The sequence below is a fragment of the Delphinus delphis genome, chromosome 4 (genome assembly GCF_949987515.2).
Source record: "Delphinus delphis chromosome 4, mDelDel1.2, whole genome shotgun sequence".
Lineage (NCBI taxonomy): Eukaryota > Metazoa > Chordata > Mammalia > Artiodactyla > Delphinidae > Delphinus > Delphinus delphis.
This window is the reverse complement of record NC_082686.1, coordinates 67,640,843-67,668,707: the sequence shown is the minus strand read 5'-3', so window position 1 is coordinate 67,668,707 and position 27,865 is coordinate 67,640,843. Positions and strand designations below refer to the sequence as shown.

The window sequence follows — 27,865 nt, the reverse complement described above, 5'->3', positions numbered from 1 at the left end:
TAAAAACTATATGTATATTTATATACATACAAATGTATAAAACTATGTTATCATATACAGTATATGTATGCAGTTAATTTTTAAAGTCTAAACTCTAAGCACCTATAGAGAATAGTATTACAAATCACTATGTATTCACCACCCAGTTTCAGCAATTATCAATACATGGCCAATATTGTGTCGTCTGAATCCCACCCACTCCCTCCCACCAACCGGATTATTTTATTTTATTTTATTTTATTTTTTTAAATGAAACATAGCCAATTTTATTCAAATTCTCCAAAACTTATGCTAAATATGTTAATTGTTTATAAAATGTTTCACCTTTGTATAATGGTTTTATTATTTCACCTTTCTTTTATAGTTTTTTCATTTTTTCTGTACAGTTCTTCAGTAGAAGCCAGAGTCCTGAGTTGCCCAGTTAGGAGCCTCTGATCTACTGTTCTGATTAAGTTTCTTCTCAATATTCATGGCCAACATCTGGCTTCTAAATGAAAGGCTTTTGGTCTTTTCAATCACTTGCTGATAGGGTGAGACTGCATTGTTACCCATAACCACATGACCTAATTTAGAATCAATCTTGGCATCCAGTCTTGCATTTCTAATCAAATTTACAATCCACCTTTCAGCTTCTTCTGGAGTCATGTTCAGTTTATCTGCCAACATGTTAATGCTGATACATTGATGGATGCGACAAAAAGTCTCAAATATGAAGAGACGGGCATTTTCAATGAAATCCTCAAGACAAGCCACCAAGAAGAAATCATTCACTAGCACTGATTCACATTCCCTTAGCTTTTTCTGAGCCCCATCAAAGTCAAAGTTAACATATAAGCATTCAACAAACTCTGTAATTGGGTCTTTATATGTGTAAGACTCCTGTTGAATAACTTTGACCAGATCTTTTAGCACTTGCCGGCGTTTTCGGACATCTTTGTTTGTTATGACTGCTGTGGTCAAATAGCGGAGAATATGTGGACACATTGTCTGAATTGCATTAAGATACTGTGGCTGGTAAAGGAAGAGATCAATAATGTTATCACGCCCTTTACAACCGGATTATTTTAAAGCAAATCCCCAACAACCTATTAGTTCATCGATAAACACTTCAGTACTTATCTCAAAACAATAATAACTTCAAAATCATATCCAGAATACCATTAACATAACTAAAAAATATTCCTTTGATATCAGCACATTATGATCAAATGACATTATGATTCAATTCTCCAACGGACTCACAATTTTTTTTACAGTGGATTTATTCTAAATAGGTGCACACACTGAATACGGTTGATGCATGCCGTATAGGTCTCTCCCTCCTTTTTTTCTTGTCATTTATTTGTTGAAGAAACTAGATCATTAGTTCGAATTTCCCTCGCTTTAGGTTTTGCTGATTGCCTCCCCATGGTGTTATTTAACATATTCTTCTAATTCCCCTATTTCTTGTAAACAGATTTTTGAGGTTTCATCAGATTCAGGTTAGAATTTTTAGCAAGAAAATGTCATAGGCGGTACTGTGTACACCCTACCGTATGACATCCTAAGGTATACATCGATTTTGTCTTTTTGTGATATTAAGATTGAGCAGTAGATACTATCAGTGTGACTCATCCTTATAAAGTTCTCCATCACCTTTCATCTAATGTTTTATGCAGACATTGGTGACTGTTTCATTAGGGGTTGCAAGATGGTAGTATTTTTTTCTACTTTACTTATTTGGTTATCCTGAGGTAAAAGTCATATAAGAAATGTAGAATAAATGCTTGATTCTTTCCCTTTATTTGCCAGTTTTCAAATCAATGAATTGGTTTCCTTGCAACCTCCACAGGTAACCTTTTGTTTATAAGTAACATAAGGAACTCTTGCATTTAACACATGTGATGTGCTCCAGTCCATTCCAGTTATTTTTCTTTTTAATGCCCAGATGTTCCTATCTTTAGTCACTGGGGACCTTTCTAATTGGCTCCTGGGTCCTTTCAACATGCGCCCAGTAATCATTTATAGCTGCCTTACTTTTTAACATGTTCTGTACTCATTTTAAATGCTTCCTGCCCCAGATTTGGAATCAGACATTCCTCCAAAGTGCTCTGGTTCCTTTAAGTAGAAAATGTTCTTAGAGATGCCTGAGGGAGGTTCATTGTTACTGAGTTTGTCACTGTTTCCAGACCTTTTCAGTGAACAAACCTAAGAAACACATTCCTTCTTAAAACGAATGCATGCTTAAGAACTTAGAAATTTTCACCTTCAGCGTTAGCATGAACATTTTTAATGTCAATAATTAATCAGAATTCAAAGCAGAGACAGCCATAAACAGTTCTGATGAGGGTAAAACGGGATAATTCTAAGTATGGGGGTGTCGTGGTATAAGAGAGAGCAGGACTGGTATAGGATTCAGTCAGAAGATCACAAAAGAGCCCTAGGGTCCTAGGACATGGAAGAAAGGGGGCACTGCAGTAGAATGAAACAGAAAAGAAAGCTGGAAAGGCACCAATGATAAATCTGACCAGGGTCCTGACCCTCCATGATGCTCTGGGTGACAAAGAAAAACATGCCCAAGACTTGCCTTTAATGCGACAAGAGTGTGCCCTCACAGCTTTGTGCTTAAAACATCACAGGAAGGCTTCCCTGGTGGCGCAGTGGTTGAGAGTCCGCCTGCCGATGCAGGGGACGCGGGTTCGTGCCCCGGTCCGGGAAGATCCCACATGCCGCAGAGCAGCTGGGCCCGTAAGCCATGGCCGCTGAGCCTGCGCATCCGGAGCCTGTGCTCCGCAACAGGAGAGGCCACAACAGTGAGAGGCCCGCGTACCGCAAAAAAAAAAAAAAATCACAGAAGAATTCAAGCAGTTTTTAAAATCTATTTGTTAGTGGACAGTGTGTACGTTTGAAATTCCAAACTCCTAATTGAGTGTCATTGTACCTTCAGAGTTTGAAGCAATAAGGAGATGCAAGAGAGCAACGAAGAGTAAAATGTGATTATAGCACTGGACCTCCCATAGTTGGTGAGAAACATAATTCCCTTGCTTTTTTTTTCTCTTGCTGTTAAGAAAACTTTTAAACATAGCAATCTAAAAGATATCACTGTGGACTTCTCATAGGCATATGTTTATACATGTCTAAAGATGTTTAAAACAACACTTATTGATACATAATTCCACATCAAAAATTCATCCTTTTAAAGTGTAAAATTCAGAATCATTTCCTGCTTCAATCTGCTGCTGGACGGGAACCAATCAGAGAGAAAGAGGTGAAAGATGGAGAAGGCAGTCCAGGGCTTTCTCAATCACAAATCTCACCTCCACTCCAACTCTCTTTATACCTTTCTTGCAAAAATAATAATAGAAATGAGGAGGCGGTAGGGTTTCCAAAAACAAAAATTGTAAGCTTCAACCATCTGGGGAAGGCAAAAAGCTCATCCACCACAACTCTCAGTTTGAAAGTAAAGGAGGATTGGAGACATGGCGGCAGAGTAGGAATTGAGCTTACCTCCTCTCACAAAAACACTAAAATCACAAATAAATGCTGAACAACCATCAACGAAAAAGACTGGAAACTACCAAAAAAGATATTCTACATCCAAAGACAAAGAAGAAGCTCCACAAGATGGTAGGAGGAATGCATCTGCAATACAATCATATCCAATACCCACTGGGTGGGTTACCCACAAACTGGAAAATAATTATAACGCAGAGGTTCTCCCTCAGGAGTGACAGTTCTGAGCCCTGGGCCAGGCTCCCCAGCCTGGGGATCTGGCATCGGAAGGAGGAGCCCCTAGAGCATTTGGCTTTGAAGGCCAGCAGGGCTTGATCGCAGGAACTCCACAGGACTGGTGGAAACAGAAATGCCACTCTTAGAGGATGCACACAGGTCTCGTGCACACCAGGACCCAGGAAAAGGCAGTAACTTCATAGGAGCCTGGTCCAGACCTACCTGCTGGTCTTAGAGGGTCTCCTGTGGAGGTGGGGGGCAGCTGTGGCTTACTGTGGGGATAAGGACACTGGTGGCAGAGATACCAGGGAGTACTCATTAGTGTGAGCTCTCCTGGAGGTCACCATTTAGACAACAAACCTGGCCCAACCCAACAGTTGGTAGGTGCAAGTGCTGGGATGCCTTGGGCCAAACAACTAACAGGGTGAGAACACAGCCCCAACCATTGGTAGACAGGCTGCCTAAAATCTTCCTGAGCCCATGGCCACCTCTAAACACACCTCCTGACACAGGCCTGCCCAACAAGGGACAAGACTCAGCTCCACCCACCAGTAGGCAGGCATCAGTCCCTCCCACCAGAAAGCCTGCACAAGCCTCTTAGACCAGCCTCACCCACCAGGGGCAGACACCAGAAGCAAGAGGAAGTACAACCCTGCAGCCTGTGGAAACCGCAATCACAGAAAGTTAGATAAAATGAGACAAGAAAGGAGTATATTCCAGATGAAGGAACAAGATAAAACCCCAGAAAAACAATGAAATTAAGTGGAGATAGGCAACCTTCCAGAAAAAGAATTCAGGGTAGTAATATCAAAGATGATCCAAGATCTCAGAAAAAGAATGGAGCACAGACTGAGAAGATATAAGAGATGTTTGACAAAGAGTTAGAAGATACAAAGAACAAACAGAGATGAACAATACAATAACTGAAATGAAAAATACACTAAAAGAAATCAATAGCAGAATAAATGAGGCAGAAGAACGGATAAGTGAGCTGGAAGACAGAAATGTGGAAATCACTGCTGCAGAACAGAATAAAGAAAAAAACAATGAAAAGAAATGAGGACAGTTTAAGAGACCTCTGGGACAACATTTAACGCACCAACATTTGCATTATAGGAGTCCAAGAAGAAGAGAGAAAGGGCCTGAGAAAATATTTGAAGAGATAATAGCTGAAAAATTCCCTAACATGGGAAAGGAAACAGTCATCGAAGTCCAGTAAGTGCAGAGAATTCCATACAGGATTAAACCCAAGGAGAAACATGCTGAGAAACATAGTAAGCAAACTGACAAAAATTAAAGACAAAGAGAAAATATTAAAAGCAACGAGGGAAAGGCAACAAATAATATACAAGGGAACTCCTGTAAGGTTATCAACTGATTTTTCAGCAGAAACTCTGCAGGCCAGAAGGGAGTGATGATATATTTAAGGTGACGAAAGGGAAAAAACCTACAACCAAGAATAATCTACCTATCAAGGCTCTCATTCAGATTTGATGGAGAAATCAAAAGCTTTACAGACAAGCAAAATCTAAAAGAATTCAGCACCAACAGACCAGCTTTATGACAAATGCTAAAGGAACTTCTCCGCAGAAAAGCCCACATCTAGTAGCAAGAAAATTACCAATGGGAAACCTCACCAGTAGAGGCAAACATACAGTAAAGGTAAGAAATCATCCACACACAAATATGATATCAAAACCAACAATCGGGGCTTCCCTGGTGGCTCAGTGGTTGAGAGTCTGCCTGCTGATGCAGGGGACACGGGTTCTTGCCCCAGTCCGGGAAGATCCCACATGCCGCGGAGCGGCTGGGCCCGTGAGCCATGGCCGCTGAGCCTGCGCGTCCGGAGCCTGTGCTCCGCAACAGGAGAGGCCACAGCAGTGAGAGGCCCGCATACCGCAAAAAACAAAAACAAAACCCAACAATTGATAGAAGAGGAGAGTACAAAAAATGCAGGATATTGGAAATGCATTTGAAATTCAGAGACCAGCAACTTAAAACAATCATATATATATATATATATATGGGTGTGTGTGTGTGTGTGTGTGTGTGTGTATATATATATATATATGTATATATATATATATATGTATATATAGAGAGAGAGAGATAGAGGAGGGCAGAGGGAGAGAGAGAGAGACTGCTACATCAAAACCTCATGGTAACTGCAAACTGAAAATCTACAATAGATACAGACAAAAAAGAAAAGGAATCCAAACACAACACTAACATTAGTCATCAAATCACTAGAGAACAGAACAAAAGAGAAAGGGAAGAGAAAACACCTACAAAAACAAACCCAAAACAATTTACAAAATGGCAATAAGAACATATATATTGACAATTATCTTAAATGTAAACAAATTAAATGATCCAAACAAAAGACATAGACTGGCTGAATGGATACAAAAACAAGACCTGTATATATGCTGTCTACAAGAGACCACTTCAGATCTAGGGACACATATATACTGAAAGTGAGGGGATGGAAAAAGGTATTCCATGCAAATCAAAAGAAAGCTGGAGTAGCAATATTCATATCAGACAGAATAGACTTTAAAATAAAGACTGTTACAAGAGACAAAGAAGGACACTATATAATAATCAAGGGATCAATCCAAGAAGAAGATATAACAATTGTAAATATATATGCACACAACATAGAAGTACCTTAATATACAAGGTGAATATTAACAGATATAAAAGGAGAAATCAACAGTAACACAATAACAGTAAGGGACTTTAACACCCCACTTACATCACTGGACAGATCATCCAGACAGAAAATCAATAAGGAAACAGATCTTAAATGACACATTAGACCAAATGGAATTACTTGTTACATATAGAGCATTCCATCTGAAGCCAGCAGAATACACACTCTTCTCAAGTGGACATGAAACATTCTCCAGGATAGATCACATGTTGGGCCACAATGCAAGCCTCAGTAAATTTAAGAAAACTGAAATCATATCAAGCATCTTTTCCAACCACAACACTATGAGACTAGAAATCAACTACAAGAAAAAAACTGCAAAAAAACACAAACACATGAAGGTTAAACAATATGCTACTAAACAACTAATGGATCACTGAAGAAATCAAAGAGGAAATCAAAAAATACCTAGAGACAAATGAAAATGAAAACACAACAATTCAAAACCTATGGGATTCAGCAAAAGCAGTTCTAAGAGGGAAGTTTATAGCAATATAAGCTTTCCTTAGGAAACAAGAAAGATCTCAAATAAACAGCCTAAACTTACACGTAGAGCAACTACAGAAAGAAGACCAAACAAAGCCCAAAGTTAGTAGACAGAAAGAAATCATTAAGATCAGAGCAGAAACAAATGAAATAGAATCAAAAAAACAATAGCAAAGATCAATGAAACTAAAAGCTGATTCTTTGAAAAGATAAACAAAATTGATAAACCTTTAGCCAGACTCACCAAGAAAAAAAAGGAGAGGGCTCAAATTAATAAAATTAGAAATGAAAAAGGAGAAGTTACTACTGAATCCACAGAAATACAAAGGATCATAAGAGACTACTACAAGCAACTATATGCCAATAAAATGGACAACCTAGAAGAAATGGACAAATTCTTAGAAAGTACAGTCTCCTAAGACTAAACCAGGAAGAAACAGAAAATATGAACAGACCAATCACAAGTACTGAAATTGAAACTGTGATTTAAAAATTCCAACAAACGAAAAGTCCAGGACCAGATGGCTTCACAGGCGAATTCTATCAAACATTTAGAGAAGAGTTAACACCTATTCTTCTGAAACTGTTCCAAAAAATTGCAGAGGCAGGAACACTCCCAAACTCATTCTATAAGGCCACCATCACCCTGATACCAAAAACAGACAAAGATATCACACAAAAAAGAAAATTACAGGCCAATATCCCTGATGAACATACATGCAAAAATCCTCAACAAAATACCATCAAACCAAATCCAACAATACATTAAAAGGATCATATGCCATGTTCAAATGGGATTTATCCCTGGGATGCAAGCATTTTTCAATATCCACAAATCAACCAGTGTGATACACGACATTAACAAACCGAAGAATAAAAACCATATGATCATCTCTATAGATGCAGAAAAAGCTTTCAACAAAATTCAACACCAGTTTACGATAAAAACTCTCCAGAAAGTGGGGATAGAGGGAACCTACCTCAACATAATAAAGGCCATATACGACAAACCCACAGCAAACATCATACCCAACAATGAAAAGCTGCAGGCATTCCCTCTAAGATCAGGAACAAGGCAAGGATGTCCACTCTAGCCACTTTTATTCAACATAGTTTTGGAAGTCCTAGCCACAGCAATCAGAGAAGAAAAAGAAATAAAAGGAATCCAAATTGGAAGGAAGAAATAAAATTGTCACTGTTTGCAGATGATAAGATACTATACACAGAAAATCCTAAAGATGCTACCAGAAAACTACTAGAGCTCATCAATGAATTTGGTAAAGTTGCAGGATACAAAATTAATACGCATAAATCTGCTGCATTTCTATAGACTAACAATGAAAGAGAAATTAAGGAAACAATCTCATTTACCACTGCATCAAAAAGAATAAAATACCTAGGAATAAACCTACCTAAGGAGACAAAAGACCTATACTCCAAAAATTATAAGGCACCCTTGAAAAAAATCAAAGATGACACGAACAGATGGAAAGATATACCATGTTCTTGGATTGGAAGAATCAATGTTGTCAAAATGTCTATCGTATCCAAGGCAATCTAAAGATTCAGTGCAATCTGTTTCAAATGACCAGTGTCACTTTTCACAGAACTAGAACAAAAAAATTTTTAATTTGTATGGAAACACAAAAGACCCCAAATAGCCAAAGCAATCTTAAGAAAGAAAAATGGAGCTGGAGGAATCAGGTTCCTTGACTTCAGACTATACTACAAAGTTACAGTAATTAAAACAATATGGTACTGGCATAAAAACAGAAATATAGATCAAGGAACAGGACAGAAAGCCCAGAAATAAACCCATGCACCTATGGTCAATTAATCTATGACAGAGAAGGCAAGAATATACAACGGAGAAAAGACAGTCTCTTCAATAAGTGGTGCTGGGACAGTTACATGTAAAAGAATGAAATTAGAACATTCCCTAACACCATATACAAAAATAAACTCAAAATAGATTAAAGACCTAAATGTAAAACTGGATACTATAGAACTCTTAGAAGAAAACATAGGCAGAACACTCTTTGACATAAATCGCAGTAATACCTTTTTGGATTCACCTCCTAGAGTAATGAAAATAAAAACAATAATAGGGCTTCCCTGGTGGCGCAGTGGTTGAGAATCTGCCTGTTAATGCAGGGGACACGGGTTCGAGCCCTGGTCTGGGAAGATCCCACATGCCACGGAGCAACTAGGCCCATGAGCCACAACTACTGAGCCTGCGCGTCTGGAGACCGTGCTCCTCAACAAGAGAAGCCACGATAGTGAAAGGCCTGCGCACAGACATGAAGAGTGGCCCCCGCACAGAAACGAAGACCCAACACAGCAAAAATAAATAATTAATAAACTCCTACCCCCAACATTTTGTTTAAAAAATCATAATAATAATAAACAAATGGGACCTAATTAAACTTATAAGCTTTGCACAGCAAAGGAAACCATAAGCAAAATAAAAAGACAACCCACAGAACAGGAGAAAATATCTGCAAACAATGCAACCGACAAGGGATTAATCTCCAAAATATACAAATAGCTCATGCAGCTACCTCCAAAATATACAAATAGCTCATGCAGCTCAATGTAAGTTCCCTACATACGAACGAGTTCCATTCCAAGAGTGCATTCGTAAGTCCAATTTGTTTGTAAGTCCAACAAAGTTAGCCTAGATACCCAACTAACACAATTGGCTATATAGTACTGTACTGTAAAAGGTTTATAATACTTTTCATACAAATAATACATAAACACAAAAAATAATGAAATCATTTTTAATGTCACAGTACCATACCTTGAAAAGTAGAGTAGTACAGTACAACAGCTGGCATACACGGGCTGGCATCAAGAGAAAAGGCAAGAAGACTTACTGACTAGAGGAGGGAGAGGAGGTGGGAAATGGTAGAGCTGAAGGATCGTGAGCAATAGGAGATGGAGGGCAAGCTGCAATTTCACTCATGCCTGACATTGATGGCACAGGTTCTGGTTCCTTGCTGGATTCAATTCTATCTACCCTCTTGAAAAAACAATCCAGCGATGTCTGGGTAGTAGCTCTTCTTTTCTTGTCATAGATGACACAGTAGCACTGGACTGCATTCTGAACAGCTGCTGCAACCTTTCTGTACCATTCTACGTTCGGGTCCTGTGCCTCCTCAAATAAAGAAAATCCCCTTGTCATTTCCTGCATCATAAATCTCTTCAGTTCTTCAGTTACTTCTTCTTCCTCTTGTCTCTCTTCGTACTTTCTCTCAGCCTCCAATTCCATCAGGTCTTCATTAGTAAGCTCCTCGTGTTGCATAGCAAGGAGTTCAATGAAGTCATTCTCTTGCAGATCTAGCTTGAAATAAAGATACTGTACTACTGTACTCTGTATAGTACTGTACAGTACATAAAAGCACAACCACTTGTACCGGATGCATGCACGTGACAATGAACGCCAGACACATGAACTAACTTACGTGACTGTACATGCGAATGCACATTTGTATCTTCGAAAGCTTGCAACTTGAAATTTCGTATGTAGGGGACTTACTGTACCAGAAAAACAAACAACCCAATCAAAAACTGGGCAGAAGACCTAAATAGACATTTCTCCAAGAAGACATACAGATGGCCAAAAAGCACATAAAAAGATGCTCAACATCGCTAATTATTAGAGAAATGCAAATCCAAACTCCAGTGAGGTATCACCTCACACCAGTCAGAATGGCCATCATCAAAAAGTCTACAAACAATAAATGCTGGAGAGGGTGTGGAGAAAAGGGAAGCCTCCTACACTGTTGGTGGGAATGTAAATTGGTACAGCCACTATGGAGAAAGGTATGGAGTTTCCTTTAAAAAGTAAAAATTGAGCTACTGTGTGATCCACATATCCCACTTCTGGGCATATACAGAGAAAAACCACAATTTGAAAAGATACATGCATCCCAATGTTCAATGCAGCACCATTTACAATAGCCAACACATGGAAGCAACCTAAATGTCCAATGATAGATGAATGGATAAAGAAGAAGTAGTAGGGCTTCCCTGGTGGCTCTGTGGTTGACAGTCCGCCTGCCAATGCAGGGGACACGGGTTTGTGCCCCGGTCCGGGAAGATCCCACGTGTCACGGAGCGGCTGGGCCGGTAAGCTATGGCCACTGAGCCTGCGCGTCCGGAGCCTGTGCTCCGCACCGGGAGAGGCCACAACAGTGAGAGGCCCGCGTACCGCAAAAAAAAAAAAAATAAGAAGTGGTATATATACACGATGGAATACTAGCCATAAAAAAAAAAATGAAATAATGCTGTTTGCTACAACATGGCTGGACCTGAAGATTATCATACTATGTGAAGTAAGTCAGACAGAGAAAGACAAATATCATATGATATCACTTAGATGTGGAACATAAAGAAATGATACAAACGAACTTATTTACGAAACAGGAATAGCATCACAGACTTGGAAAACAAACTTATGGTTACGAAAGGGGAAAGGTGGAAGGGAGGGATAAATTAGGAGTTTGGGATTAATATATACACACTACTATATATAAAATAGATAATCAACAAGGACCTGCTGTATAGCACAAGGAACTCTCCTCAATATTCTATAATAACCTAAATGGGAAAAAAATCTGATAAAGAACAGAGGTATGTATAACTGAATCATTTTGTTGTATACCTGAAACTAACACAACATTGTAAATCAACTAGACTCCAATATAAAGTAAAAAAATTTTAAATATATATACTAAATAAAAAATAAAGTGTACAATTCAGTAGTTTTTTCTATATACACAAAGTTATGTACTGATCACTACTACAGTATTTAATTATATAAATGAAATCACACAATATGTGGCCTTTTTAACTGGCTTCTTTCACTTAGCATGTTTTCAAAGTTTGTCCATGTTGTAGCATTTATCAGTACTTGATTTTTTGAAAATATTTATTTATTTATTTCATTTATTTATTTATTCATTTATTTGGCTGTGTCTGGTCTTAGTTGCCACACATGGGATCTTCACTGCAGCATGCAGTATCTTTCATTGTGGCACACGTGCTTCTCTCTAGTTGTGGCGCACAGGCTCTAGAGCACACAGGCTCAGTAGTTGCGGGGCATGCGCTTAGTTGCCCCACGGCACATGGGATCTTAGTTCCCTGACCAGGGATTGAACCCGCATTCCTTGCATCAGAAGGCGAATTCTTAACCACTGGACCACCAGGGAAGTACTCAGTACTTGATTTTTTTAACTGATAAATTTTATCCCATTTCATGGATATCCAAAATTTTGTTTATACATTAGTCAGTTGATGGACATTTAAGTGGTTTTCACTTTTTGGTTATTATGAATAATGCTGATATGGACATTTGTGTACAAGCTTTTGAGTAAACATCTATTTTAATTTCTTTGGGGCATATAGTAAGAGGTGAAAGTACTGGGTCATATGGCAACTCCACAGAATTACTTGTTTGAGAAACTTCAAGACTCTTTTCCAAGTGTTTACATTTTACATTTCCATCAGCAATGTATGAGGGGTCCAATCTCTCTACATCCTGCCTTGTTTTTTTGTTGTTGTTAATTAAAAAGCCATCCTAGTGGGTGTGACATGGTAGCTCACTGTGGTCGTAGAGAAGCGAAATTTGCCACCCCAAAATGTCTTCTTTGGCATGTGGATTATTTTAGCTGAAAACAATCAAGGCCCAGAAGACTCAGGAAGAAACTTTAGCCTTCCCCTAATTTCCTAAAAAAAATGTAGATAGAGGGTCTATTCCAGGAAGAGAGCTATCATCAGAGATATCTGTAAAGAATATGGGCTAAGTGTGGTGGTGGAAACAGCCTGGACATCAGAGTCCACCCTGTTTCCCATTGTCTCTGCATGGCCCAGCAAACATTTATTTACCAAACATTTGCTATTCCATCTCCATGTCAATTGCCTTCCTCCCCTTTGAAGTTTCAAACCCCTAATTCCAACATCCTCTTTGTCTTTACCTGAAGATGGTATTTAAGGTGAGGGTTTCAGCCATTTCAGCAAATTACTCAGTTTTCCAGGGTCTCTCTCATGTATACATGTTAGTTAATGTCAACTCATTATGTCTCATGTCAACTTAATTCTTAGACCAGCCACAAGAACCGAGAAGGGTAGAGGAAAATTTCTTCCTTCCCAACATAGTCTTGATTTGTATTTCCCTACTGGGTAAAGAGGATGAGGATATTTTCACATGTTTATTGGCTCTTTGCATATCTTCTCTGGAGAAATGTTCATTCAGCTTCTTTGTTCATTTCTTAACTTGGTTGTCTTTTTGTTATCGGGTTATAAGCATTCTTATATATTCTAAATACAAGTTCCTTGTCTGATGTACGATTTGTAAATATTTTCTCCACTTCGCAGGTTGTCTTTTCATGATGTTGATGACATCCTTTATTTTTATTTTTTTTGCGGTAGGTGGGCCTCTCACTGCTGTGGCCTCTCCCATTGTAGAGCATAGGCTCCGGAGGCCCAGGCTCAGCAGCCATGGCTCACAGGCCCAGCCGCTCCGCAGCATGCGGGATCCTCCCAGACTGGGGCACGAACCCACGTCCCCTGCATCAGCAAGCAGACTCTCAACCGCTGCGCCACCAGGGAAGCCCTATTTATTTATTTTTGACTGTGCTGGTTCTTGTTGCAGCACGTGGGCTTAGTTGCAGCACGTGGGTTTCTTAGTTGTGGCATGCATGTGGGATCTAGTTCCCTGACCAGGCATGGAACCTGGGCCCCCTGCACTGGGAGCGTGGATTCTTACCCACTGGACCACCAGGGAAGTCCTGATGATGTCCTTTATTTATTTATTTTTATAAATTTATTTTTTTATTTTTGGCTGCGTTGGGTCTTCGTTGCTGCGTGCAGGCTTTCCTAGTTGCGACGAGCAGCGGTTACTCTTCATTGCGGTGTGCAGGCTTCTCGTTGTGGTGGCTTCTCTTGTTGCAAAGCAAGGGCTCTAGGTGTGTGGGCTTCAGCAGTTGCGGCACGCAGGCTCAGTAGTTGTGGCTCACGGGCTCTAGAGCAAAGGCTCAGTAGTTGTGGTGCATGGGCTTAGTTGCTCCGTGGCATGTGGGATCTCCCCGGACCAGGGCTTGAACCCATGTCCCCTGCATTGGCAGGCGGATTCTTAACCACTGTGCCACTAGGGAAGTCCCTGATGATGTCCTTTAAATATATAAATTTTTAATTTTGATGAAGTCCAGCTTATCCATTTTTTCTTCTGTTGCTTGAGCTTTTGGTGTCATATACAAGGTTACAAAGGTTTACTCCTATGTTATCTTCTAAGAACGTTACAGTTTTAGCTTTAACATTTAGATCTGTCATCCATTTTCAGTTAATATTGGTATATTATGTGTGGAAGGAATCCAACTTCATTTTTTTGCATATGGATATCCAATTCTCCCAGCACCATTTGTTGAAAAGACTATTCTTTCCCCTGTTGAATTGTTTTGACACAATATAGAAAATCATTTGTCCATAAATATGAGGGTTTATTTCCAGACTCTCAATTCTATTTCCAATGCTCTGTATTCCCCAATATTCTTTGTTGTGTTTTGCCACAGAAGTCTATGTTCTATGTTAGCTTAGTATTCCACTAATAACTGGACAGAGACTTCCTTAAATGCCTTGCACCAATAAGTTTGCCTGCCTTTGCTGGAGGGATATGTGTGCATTTGGGGGCATGCTCTGGGGTGGGTGAGAAAGAAGCTGTTCGAATTGTATTAGCTCTGAGTCAGGTTAATAAAAAAAAAAGGCAAGCCCTGTGAGTGAGCATTTCCATGGAACTGCCACACAGGCCAAATAGTAACAGTCCTCTGGGGCTAGGGGTTTGGGGGAGCTCCAAATCCATTCTGCCTTCTTCAGTGTCTGCTAGGTTTTTAGAGCTACTGCAATTTTGAGGTATTAGTTTTCAAGGCTACTGTGAAGCCAAGAGGAAACAGGAATCAGTTAAAACTCCATTAGCCTTGTTGCCCTTACCATGAAGTCATTTTCTTCGACAAATGCCACACAGACTGTCACAAGCCTCTGGTTATTTCCTAGAGTTCTGAAAAAGTTGATTTTAAGACTTTATAGTAATGTTTTCATTGCTTTTTATAGGAGTGAATTTTCAGAGGTCCAAACTCTGACATACCTTAAGTTAGAACCTCTACTTGTATCAAGATTTGTGGTTGTCTGCAGTCTGATTTCTTTCTTAAAAGGCCTCATTTATTTCAGTTTTCTAGGCAGGTAGTCCCAGAAAGCTTTGCCTGGGTCTGAGTAACCACACCACCAGTGCCACCTAGTGACAGTAAGTATACACTGTAAGAAAAGTAGATAAATTATAACTGATCTCGGCTTGTTTTAAATGTATAATAGGTAATGTAGTATTTACTTCACCAGGGCTGATTTGAGGGCTAAATGGAAAACAAGTGTGAGAGCATTTGGCAAGATGCTTGAAACACAGCAGGCACTCTAAGCGTTAAGTTCGTTTCTTGAAATATTACTTAAAGCACTAATCCTCAAAACATTTCCAGAGCACTTCAATTTTACCCCTTGGTCAGTATTTCTGATCAAGGTAATTTTATACAGTTATCAGGGCATGAAGAAATTCTATGAACCTCTTCAAAAGTTTTCCATAGCTCTAAGGATTAAAACAAGTGTTCAATGCTGTGACTCTCAAACTTCAGTATGCATCAGAACCACCAGAATGGCTTGTTAAAATGCAAATCACTAGGCACACCTACCTCCAGTTTTGGAATCAACAATTCTGGGTTGAAGGTTGGGAATTTGCATTTCTAACAAGATCTTAGGTGAAGCTGCTACTGCTGGTTTGAAACTACACTTTGAGAACCACTGTGTTTGGGTTTTTTTTTTAAAAAAAAAAACTGTGGTAAAATACATATAACACAAAATTTACCATTCTAACCATTTTTAAGTGTACAGGGCTGTGGCATTAAGTACATTCACATTGTTGTGCCACCATCACCACCATCCATCTCGACTTTTTCATCTTCCCTAGAGAACCACTGGTTTAACGTGACCTATAAATCCCCATCTCACACCATCCTGTCCCATTGCCTTCTGGCAGGTGCTGAGACAGAAAGCAACAAAGTTAACTGGCAGTGAGCTCTACTGTCTAAAGAGGAAACAGAAAAAGAATCAATATTTATCTCCTTAGGTACTGTCCTTCCCCATCCCTCTTAATTAGAACAGAGGCAGTTTAGGAGAATAAAAGACAAGCTGCCTCTCAGCTCAGTTTGGGTAATAATGATAAAGCAAAAATGTTACCATGTACACCTACTTAATGTCAGTCACACAAATGCACGTTTGGAGATATTTATTCATTCAACAAATACTACTTGTTAGGTATTGTTCCAGGCAGTATAAAAAACAGATAAAAATCTATGCCAGCTGAACTTACATTCTACTAGAGGAAGGGGGAAAAATATACATATATACGTATATATATGTATATATATAGTTAGATAGTAAATTCCAGAGAGAAAAAATAAACAATGGGGAGTGACAGTGTTTCTGTGCTTGGAATGTGGTGTGTGTGTGAAATTTTAGATAGGGAAGTAGAAGTTCTCTTTGAGAATGCTACTTTTGAAGGAAGTGAGGGGGCTAGTATGCAGGTATCTGGTGGAAGGGTATTTCAATCACAAACAACAGTAAGTGCAAAGGCCCTAAGGGACACAAAGAGGAGGCCAGCATGGCTAGAACAGAGGAATAATGAAAAGAGAAGCAGTACTTGAGGTCACAGACATACCTGGGGGTGGAGGTGAGGAATGGGACTTAAAGGCATGACAGGTTTACCTAGATCAGAAAATATCTCCCAACTTTTCTTACTACAACTTCATACTGGAGGCCAGGAATTTGTACCTCCTTAAGGTATAAACGGTTATTAAAACATAAACAAACATGATATTATACACATTAGAAATAACAAACCATTGTAAAAAAAAAAATTTTAAAACCCGACATCACTAAAAAATATATATATATATGAAGTCTTGATGTGATTTCGGTCTTCATTTTGCAATTACAAAAAAATTAAAGCATAAAAAAGTTTTAGTATCATTATTTTTTTAACATCTTTATTGGAGTATAATTGCTTTACAATGGTTAGTTTCTGCTTTATAACAAAGTGAATCAGTTATACATATACATATGTTCCCATATCTCTTCCCTCTTGCATCTCCCTCCCTCCCACCCTCCCTATCCCACCCCTCTAGGTGGTCACAAACCACCGAGCTGATCTCCCTGTGCCATGCGGCTGCTTCCCACTAGCTATCTATTTTACGTTTGGGAGTGTATATATGTCCATGCCACTCTCTCACTTTGTCACAGCTTACCCTTCCCCCTCCCCTAGTATCATTATTAAGACCACTTTTCTAACTCAAAGAGATAGAATATATTGCCCCAGACATCCAAGCCCAAAATTTTCCATCCTCTGGTGGATCACAATTAAAAACAAACAAAAAAACCAAAAGAAAACCAGCCCTTAAAGGGCTGTTAAACCCAGAGGGTTAAACCATCTGGCTACACTTGCAGCCTGTCCCTGGCTGACCAGTTCTGTGTCCCCAAAGCCTTAGCAAGAAGTCAAGATGAAGCCTCACTATGCCCGTAAGGCTCTGACTGGCAAATGGCTAGTTAATCTTAAGAATAGAAATCCTTAAGCTCTAGTGTGCAACAGAATCACCCAAAGGACTCGTAACACACACTAGTGGACCCCATTTGCAGAGTTTCTGATTCAGTAAGTATAGGTGGAGCCTGAGAATTTGCACTTCCAACAATTTCCCAGGTGATGCCAGTACTGTTGGTCTGGGGGCTCACAATTTGTAAATCTGTGCCTTAGAGTTATTACTGCTGGCTGGAGGCTCTAGTGGGTCAGTCTCGAGGCTGACTCAAGTACTGCCTTCTGCCCTGTTGTCCCTTCCTTCCCATTCTTTCCAACCCATGATGGACAGTGCAGAGTGGTGGGGATGCTTTTTTTCTCAGAATCATTCAAGACTCTCCTGGAGATAACCATCAGTGACGTTACCTGGAACATGACCAATCTCTGGGAACCAGTGATGATAAATGAAGGTTCAATGAATGCTGGTGAGGAGGCTTTTAGAAGATTATCTAAGTTATTGTTTCTTAACCTGTGTGAAGATCAGCTGCCAGGTTTGTTGCACGTATGTTGCTAGTTATGAAGTCTGCCAATGATCTGCTTAAAAATGAAATCATGGCATTTGTCAAAACCCCTAAAACTACATCACAGAGAGCTTTAATATATGCAAATTTTATAATATCAACCAGGGTGTTGGATCATTCCCAGGATGGAAAGCAGACTGTGACAAATGTATCTAATTGTATTAGAAATAATGTGTGATCTAACCTTATAAACTTCAAGGTGGGAAAAAAGGAGCTGACCTAAGTAACTTTGGAAAATATTGTTTTGATTGGAAACTGTAAGACTAAAGACAAAGAGAAATGTACTTTAGTTGGCAAATTTGTTTCTTACAGGAGTACTGGTTAACAATTCTGAAACTACTTTATAAGTATATACTAGGATTGAACAAGTAAGTAACTAAATGGTAGATAATGAGAGCCAGGTTTCTCACTGTCAAAGAAAGAAGTTCCAAAAGCAAGGGTGGAAGGCTAGAATGAATGTGGTGCTGGGTCAGAGTCAGAAAACTCAGTATGTGCACCTTTAGTTTTCAATATATACATGTGTGTATACATATAGAAAGATGATATGAGACAGAGACATAATTATGTGTATACACATGGTTTAGTATACACACATGTATTTTCCAGCTCTACCCACTGGGAAGGCCCGGAATCAGTGACACTTGAGTAGCAACAAGCACACTCATTGCCAGATCCTGGTGTCTAAATACCATTATCCAATGAAAGGAACCAGGGCTCCTTGGAGAAAACTGGCTGATTCTATGTTGGGGCAGAGAAAATACAAGATGAGTCTGGAACATCCATCCTGTAGTGCCAGAAAGTAAGGAAGTGTCCAAAAAACAAAATGATGAGGGCCTGTAAAGGGACACAGAAGCTGATCTGATAAAGCCTAAACTGGCATAATCTGAACAACAAAATAAATAAGAGTAATAGATTATAACAAGGTAAAAAATATGAGTCCATCAATAAAAAATAAAATGAGTCCAGTAATAAATCATGTGGATATTATATACTGTCTAATATGACATGATGAGAAGGGCACTTTACCTCTGTGCTATTTATTCTTCCCCCAAACCCATAACCCTAGTCTTACCATGAGAAAGCATCAAACAAAACCTAATTGAGGGACATCCTACAAAATATCTGACCAGTATTCCTCAAAATTGCCAAGATCATGAAAATCAAAGAATATGAAACCATCACAGATCAGCAAAGACTAAGGAGACATGACAACTAAATGCAATGTGGTATCCTGGATTGGATCCTGGAACACAAAATGGACAACAGTAGAATAACTGGAGAGAACTAAATGAAGTTTGTCCTTTAGTTGATAGCAAAGTATCATTGTTAATTTCTTAGTATTGACAAATGTACTGTGGGTTATGTAAGATGATGACATTAGGGTTAACTGGGTGAGGGGTACACAGAACTCTGTACTATCTTTGCGACTTTTCTGTAAATTAAAATTATTCTAAATAAGAATATTTTTAAACATGTGTATTAATTACATCTTATTGTTTTTTACTTTATACGTAGTTTATGAAATTTTTATATTTACTTGATATTTAATATTTTAAAAATTGGAGAGGATTTGATGTTATCTCTATAAAAATGTCACTCTCACTCATTTGTACTCCAATATGTTTTTGTAATGGGATAGAAAAGGAAAGAAATGGGGTATAGTAGGAAATGTGCCCAATTCAGGGTAGACCAAAGATATCCAGGTGAAGGTCATCTGCCTAGTGCACCTTGGTGGAAATGAGATGAGAAAATTACACACGATACATATCTTGTTACACCTTGCTGTTCTCAAATGTTGTTGCCATCACCTGTGAGCTTGTTAGAAATGCAGACTTTCAGCTCCCACCCCAGACCTACAGAATTTGAATCTGTATTTTTAATGAGATATCCAACTGATTCATATGAACATTAAATTTCAAGAATCAAATAGCTACATTCATTCAATGGCTGATGAGTACACACTGTGTGCCAGACATAGGAAAACCAATACCACACACTCTAAAGTCTAGAACAGTGCTATTCGGCCTCAGCTGGGAGCTTCCTGGAAATGCTAATTCTCAGACCCCACCCCAAACCTTCAGAATCTAGAAAAATGTCTTTACAAGCCCTTCACATGATGCTTATGCATACTAAAGTTTGAGAAGCACTACTCTAAAAAGATGGACTTCGAACTCTGTATACTGGAATCACCACAGAAAAACAAAAACCCAACACACAGGGCCATCCCACACCAATTAAATCCCAATTTCTGTGACGAGGACTCTGGCATTAGTATTTTTTAGAAAGATTTTCTAAGTGATTCTAATGTGCTGCCATGTTTGAGAATTGCTGCTTTTTAGCACAACCAGCTAGAGCCCCTGTTGAACATAGGCTACATGAATGACCAGGGCACACCTGCAGAGCTAAATACCTATGTCTCTGGCTGCATTCAAAATCCCTCTTTTTGATGAAATAATGCCACTTGCAGCAATGTTGATCAACTTAGAGATTATCATATTAAGTGAAGTAAATCAGACAAAGAAAGACAAATATCATATTACATCACTTATATGTGGAATCTAAAAAATGATACAAATAAATTTATTTACAAAACAGAAACAGACTCACAGACATAGAAAACAAACTTATGGTTACCAAAGGAAAAAGGGTGGAGAAGGGATAAATCAGGAGTTTGGGATTAACAGATACACACTATCATATATAAAAAAGAGAAATAGCAAGGACCTACTGTATAGCACAGGGAAGTATATTCCATATCTTGTAATAACCTAAAATGGAAAACAATATGAAAAAGAATATAAATATGTACAATTGAATCACTTTGCTGTATACCTGAAACTAACACATTGTAAATCAACCATAAACCAATAAAAAAAAATGCTCTTATAAAAGATGTTATTAAAATTTCAGGGCTTCCCTGGTGGCGCAGTGGTCGAGAGTCCGCCTGCCGATGCAGGGGACGCGGGTTCGTGCCCCGGTCCGGGAAGATCCCACATGCCACGGAGCAGCTAGGCCCGTGAGCCACGGCCGCTGAGCCTGCGCGTCGGGAGCCTGTGCTCCGCAACGGGAGAGGCCACGACAGTGAGAGGCCCATGTACCGAAAAAAAACCCCCAAAAAAAACAAAAAAAAACTTTTTGATACCTGTATAACATCAAATGGATATAACCTGAATTTAATCATTCCCTATGGCTGGATTTATTTCCCATTTTTCACTATTACAAATAATATTTCAATGAATAGTTTTCTACATAAATCTTTAATGGCATTTCTGGTTATTTTCTTATATAGAATCCTGGTAGTGGAGGGCTAAAGGATATGATGGTTAAAGGACATGAACCCTTTTAAGATTCATTTTTCTTCTTTAATATTTTAATTTTATTGGAGTATAGCTGATTTACAATGTTGTGTTAGTTTCAGGTGTACAGCAAAATGATTCAGTTATACATATACAAATATACATTCTTTTTTAGATTCTTTTCTCATATAGGTTATCACAGAATATTGGGTAGAGTTCTCTGTGCTATACAGTAGGTCCTTGCTGGTTATCTATCTTATATATAGTAATTGTGTTCATCCCAAGCTCCTGATTTATCCCTCCCCACCATATTTCCCTTTGGTAATCATAAGTTTGTTGTCAATATCTATAAGTCTGCTTCTGTTTTGTAAATAAGTTCATTTGTATCTTTTATAAATTAGTTTCCACGTATGAGTGATATCATATGATATTTGCCTTTCTCTCTCTGACTTACTTCACTTAGTATGATAATCTCTAGGTCCAATCTTAAGATTCTTAAAATATATAAAAAACTGCTTTCCAGAAAGGCTGAATCAATTTATACATCTACGGGTAGTTGATGAGAATTCCTGACTTATTACACCACAGTGGTACTGAGGGCCCACTATCTCAAACAAAACATTCACTTGCTCTCAACAGCTCCTATAAATAAAATACTACCTCCTTCCTTTCATAGTGGAAGTGACTGAATAAGTGGCATGTATTTACTACCTTGACCCCATCACCCACACGATAACTACAATGTTTCTTCCCTCACTCATTTTACTAAAATTGCTGTAAATTAGTGATCTCTTTCTAGTCATATGAATATGTCTTTTAGAATCTTTTCATTAGCTCATCTGACTCTCCTCTTCCCATCTTTGTGGCCATTTGACTCTAATGATCTCATCCTTCTACAAGGACTCAGTCCTCCCTTACATTACACCACCACGTTTTCTCCCTTCATCTCCGACCTCTGTGATCTACCTTCTTTAATATCCTCTGCCACTTCCTATTGCTTACACTACGTCAGGCCTCCAAGGTTCAGTTTTTGCCTCTGTCCCGCACTGCTCTCAGGGAGGACTCCTCCATTCTGTTTTAATAATCAGCTCTACACTGATGGCTCCCATATATTTCCCTAACTTTACCCCTCCTTTGTCCTCAGGTCTGTGACTGAGGTTCCATCCTCATCTATAACTCAATGCCACCTCCCACTCAATAGTGCACCATCCTCTCTGCCAAATCAGTAAGCCTTCCCAACTTTCTTATCTCTGACAACGGAGTAGCACTCCTTCAGTCCTCCATGCTCAAAAACTTCAGTCTTTATGTCTTCCTTAAATTACTCTGTCTGAAAGTCATACTAACAGTTTCTTCAAAATACTTCCTAGATACATTCTCTTTTCGTCATTCTCATCATCACTTCACCTACGGATTACTGTAATATTTTCACAGGTAGCGGGTATTCATGCTGTATGCAGCGACCATGTTAATTTTCCAAAAATATTTTTTAATGACTTCTTCTTGAAGGTTTCCTTTTTGTCCAAATTCATCTGGTTCAAACCCTTGAAGGCCAAACTGCATCTCCTATTAGTACCTCCTGAAATCCAAGATAATCCTCTCTCCTTACTGCCCTTTCTCCCCCCACACCCTCTGCAGACTCATTACTGCCCCCACCTTTGCTCGTGTCACTCTCCCACCCCTTCTGTTTCAATGGAACCTTCAGTAGATAATCCTAACTTACACTACTTTTCCTTTCTCTGAATTCTTTTTTTTTTCCCAAGGGAAAAATGCATTTTATTTAATGACCAAGTACACCAATACAGACACATACATTTATATATATGTATACCTATGTGTGTGTACACATATATGACTAAAACAATATTTACTCTTACCATTTGGGATGAATTGTAAAATTTTCTGTTCTATGTACTTTCATTAAAAAAAATGGGGGTTGCAACTTGAGTCAACACTAAGAAAATGAGGATGAAGTGGTAAAAATATTTAAGGTCAGATTATGCTCTCAGAGGCTACATGGTTTAGGGAAAAGAACCCTCAATCTCTGAATTCTTAAAACCAGTGGTATGCTGGCTCTTGGGAGGGGGGTGGTGGGTAAAAGCCCTGATTTGTAGTGTTTGCCAATAACCCTCACCATGGCAGATCTCAAGCTACCAGTGTAACATGACTACCTGTGAAACTGGAAAGTGATATGCACAAAGCCAGGAGGAACCAGCTTCAGGACACAAGAGCAGCATTTAAAATCTGTTCTGCAGGGCTTTCCTGGTGGCACAGTGGTTGAGAGTCCGCCTGCCGATGTAGGGGACATGGGTTCGTGCCCCGGTCTGGGAAGATCCCACATGCTGTGGAGCGGCTGGGCTCGTGAGCCATGGCCACTGAGCCTGCGCGTCCAGAGCCTGTGCTCCGCAACGGGAGAAGCCACAGCAGTGAGAGGCCGGCGTACCGAAAAAAAAAAAATCTGTTCTGCAATCTAGAACTTAATATATACTGTCTTGTATAAGCTCTCCAGGTGTATTATATAGGTCTGCTTATTCATTGCAATAAACTTTATTAGCCCTAGGAAGAGTGGCAGTCCACTCATTCCAGAGGTTTCATAGTGAACAGGGCACACAGTGTTTGCTCAGTAAAAACCTGTTGGCAAGACCTGGAGGGAGTGATAAGCAAAGCCAAAGACTGGAGGCATAAAATGGTAAAAATGGGCATGTACTCATTTAGGGCTGATTAGTAAGAACAAACAAAAAGTACAATGAAGGAGCAGAATGTAGTAGAAATAAAATCAGAATGGGAACCAGGAGATATTCCCAGCTTTGTAATTGTGTGACCCTTAGCAAGTCAATTTCCTTCCTGGGCCTTAAGTTTCCTCATCTGTAAACTTAGGGTACTACATGACTACATGACTTTTACGTTATCCATTGATTCTAATGCTCTAGGATGTGGGTAAAACTGACAAGGAGAATGCCCATGGCTCACTGCATTGATAAAATAACAATAATAAATTCATTTAAAAATCTGCTGTTAAGTCAAAGGAGTTTAGGCAGTAAATCTTTTCTGAAGGTGTGAAGAAACATTCTTATAAGACCATTCCATTCCTTTGATCTAATAATTATTATATAGAAAGTAATAATTATAAAAAACAATTATTTTATTAAAAATAATAAAATATTAAAAACAATTATTCCAAAAAGTATCTATTGCCTATCTATTATGAGCTGGACACTGGTAAGTGCTGAAGATTTAGTAAAAACAAAACAGACCCCATCTTTACCCTCATGGAACCCACAGTAGTGTGGATCAATAGCCATTTAGTTCCAAATCATCATAAAAGTGCTTTTTAGCTTAGCACAGATTGCTCTGAGTAATGGATGGAAGCTATGGATCCTCTCTTCCCCAAACAGGCATATAATCATAAAAATGTGAATGCAATTTCAGAGGTTCACAGAACCTCTCATCTGTGAAGAACCAAAGAACCGAGAACCAAGAACCAAAAGTTAACAACCCTGACCTATTTCTACAGGTACATCTACAAAACAGTAAACAAATTCAAGATCGTAAAAGCCTACATTCTGTTTGTTAAGGGAGTATAGCAAAAGATTTCCAACAGAAACAATTAAAAATAAGGGTCCATCATTTAAAGGATTAAGCCTTGGGTTTTTGAAATTTCATTCACCTAAAGTACCTTCTTCCAAATAATATTCTGGATAAATGACGTATGCCTAGATTATGTTTCTATCTGATCTACCATTCCTTTAGTAAAGTTGCCAGTTAAATCGTTCTTACTTGAAAACTATTTGCATATGAATGACTGCTTCCATTTCACAAGTAAATCTGCATTTCATGACTCTTCCATTTCACACCAAGGAGACCCTATTAGCTATGACAAATACATGTACACATATATCTGAACAAGCAGTCTGAACAAAGCAAAGAGTACAGTTCCAGAATTAGAGGGCACTGACTCATCTCCTGACTCTAACATTTTATGGCGGATCAACCTGGGACAAGTCATCCAACCCTCGGACCCATGTTTCACAGATGACCCATGTTCATCTGTAAAATGGAGAGGAGACGATAAGACTTACCTAAGAGGGCTACTATGAGAAATCAATCAATCAAGTAAAACAATGTAGGTCAAAGTATTTAGAAATAAAATGGGCAAAAGTGGGTGAAGGAGCAAATTGCTTGAAGTTGCTCACAAAACATCAGACATTCAGAGATCCTTTGGGAAGAGTTGCTCATATAACATCCTTAGTGGATCTATCTGGAGTAAAATAAATTGTTCTTAAATTGCTCAAGGAATTTTGTTTTGACTGACTGCCCAATGGTAAAGTTCTTAAACGTCAAAAGTTTGGAGAGCGGCTTTGGAATCCTTATAGTACATAAATATATTCTCAAGGCAAGAAGATGAATTACTTACAAACACTCAGTCTTGGTTCTGTAGTCAAAGTCCCTTTTACAGGGTTTTTTTTTTACAGAGCAATGATTCTTTCACTCATCTTGCTGAAAAGGTTAACAGGATGTGTACAAAAGATTTTAGGGGAATTAGTTCATGTAAACTGAACAAATCAATGAAATCAATCTCTTTTAGCAGAAAGGGTATTTGTTTTAAAGGAAGTAAATAATATTCAGCATGAGACATGTTTTCCAGTCCATTCTCCACTGAAATGCAAAATAAGAAATGTCAAGGAGGGCTTCCCTCGTGGCGCGGTGGTTGCGAGTCCACCTGCCGATGCAGGGGACATGGGTTCGTGCCGCGGTCTGGGAAGATCCCACATGCCGCGGAGTGGCTGGGCCCGTGAGCCATGGCTGCTGAGCCTGCACGTCCGGAGCCTGTGCTCCGCGACGGGAGAGGCCCGCGTAACGCAAAAAAAAAAAAAAAAAAAAAAAAAAGAAATGTCAAGGATAACTTTTTTTTTTTTACATTATTTCATTTACATTTACAATGTACATTTGCATTATCTCAATAGTCAAGTTTAGGGCGATTCTTCTGGTAAAATCTGAATTAAACAACGTTTTGGTACTAAGGAATCAATCATTACACCTTATCAAAGTTCATAAAGGTAACCAAAAGTGTGATTTGCCCTGGTGCCTAGAAAACAGCCAAGAGGCAAACACTGATTTCTCAGCCCCTACTAAGCAAAGGCTCTACTGGTTCCCCAAGAAGGCAAATTAAACCCCGACTCCAAATAGTCACTACACAAATGTCTACAAGGGAAACAAACCACAGATCCTGCATTTACATAACACTTTCCTCCAAGAAATTTAAAGCACTTTATTGTAGAATTATTTAAAAGAAGTGTACCCCCCCATTTTAGGAAAACAATTACTGTTATTCTGGGAGACCATACATCCCTTGCCTAATCAGATAACAAATAGGTAGGAAACCCTAGACTCAAAATTTTCTCTGAGAGATAAACTCTAGAGATGGTGGGGGTGGGAGTGGCGGGGAGGGGGAGGCTCAAGACTCGTGGAAAGCTGAATGAATCAGGCAATGGGGTAGTTTTAGGGATGGGAAGCGCATTAAGAACTGAGCTCACAGGGGCTGGGGGTCGGAAAAGTGATCCGGGAGCAAAACGGCTCGTTAAGTTGGTGGCAGCTGGTTGGATGCAGAGGGTCACTCTCGGCTAGCCCGCAGTGTCTTGCTTACCAGTTGCTCGCTGATCCCTTGCTCTCTCCCCCTATTACTACCCTGCGGTTGGATTCCGAACTACCTCAGGGGAAAGCGTAATGGAACAGAGCAACTACCATGCCTGAGGAGGCTGCAGGCTTCCTCCACCCACAGCGGCCGAGCTGGCTTCCCGCCCACCCTCTGTCCGACCCGCGTCTCACCAGCCGCCAGGCGCAGGCCGCGGAGGCTCCCCATGGCCGCCTACTCCGCCGACCAACACAGTGCCGCAAGGCCGGTGGCGCGGGTAAGCTGAAGGTCGCCGAGCGCAGCGAACTCAGAGACCCGAGCAGGACTCTGGGGAGGGGCTCGTGGGAGGTGAGGGCAGAGCGAACGGGTCATGAGTGACGTCCGGGCGATGGGCGGGGCCTACTAGAAGCGTGGAGCGTGTGGGTCGTGCTTGGCGCTCAGACTGTGCGGGCAGCGTGCCCTACCCAGCCACGTCTCTGTTGGTGCCGCGTCTTGGAAGCGGCCGCAAAACTGCTGTCTTGGAGTCTTGGTTTCGAGGGCCTTTGCAATGGCCTTCTCTGCACCTAGGAAAGCATCCGTTTAAAATAGAAGAGAAGTGGGGCTTCCCTGGTGGCGCAGTGGTTGAGCGTCCGCCTGTTGATGCTAGGGGACAGGGGTTCGTGACCCGGTCCGCGAAAATCCCACGTACTGCGGAGCAGCAAGGCCCGTGAGCCATGGCCGCTGAGCCTGCGCGTCCGGAGCCTGTGCTCCGCAATGGGAGAAGCCACAACAGTGAGAGGCCCGCGTACCAAAAAAAACAAAAAAGAAGAAAAGTAATATGCTTACTAAGTAGGACTTTTG

General features: G+C 39.7%; 1 protein-coding gene and 1 pseudogene across 1 annotated transcript in view; both read right to left on the bottom strand.

Annotated features, from left to right (window-relative positions):
- The window catches only part of FAM162A (family with sequence similarity 162 member A), a 37,332-nt gene extending 9,956 nt beyond the window's left edge, over positions 1 to 27,376 (bottom strand). Inside the window, exon 1 of the mRNA XM_060010756.1 lies at positions 27,220 to 27,376. Coding sequence (XP_059866739.1) covers positions 27,220 to 27,253 — 34 coding nt within the window. The 5' untranslated portion in view covers positions 27,254 to 27,376. The remainder of the gene's footprint in view (positions 1 to 27,219) is intronic.
- LOC132423891 (eukaryotic translation initiation factor 3 subunit E pseudogene) lies at positions 247 to 10,217 on the bottom strand (annotated as a pseudogene).
- Positions 27,377 to 27,865: the final 489 nt, after the last annotated feature.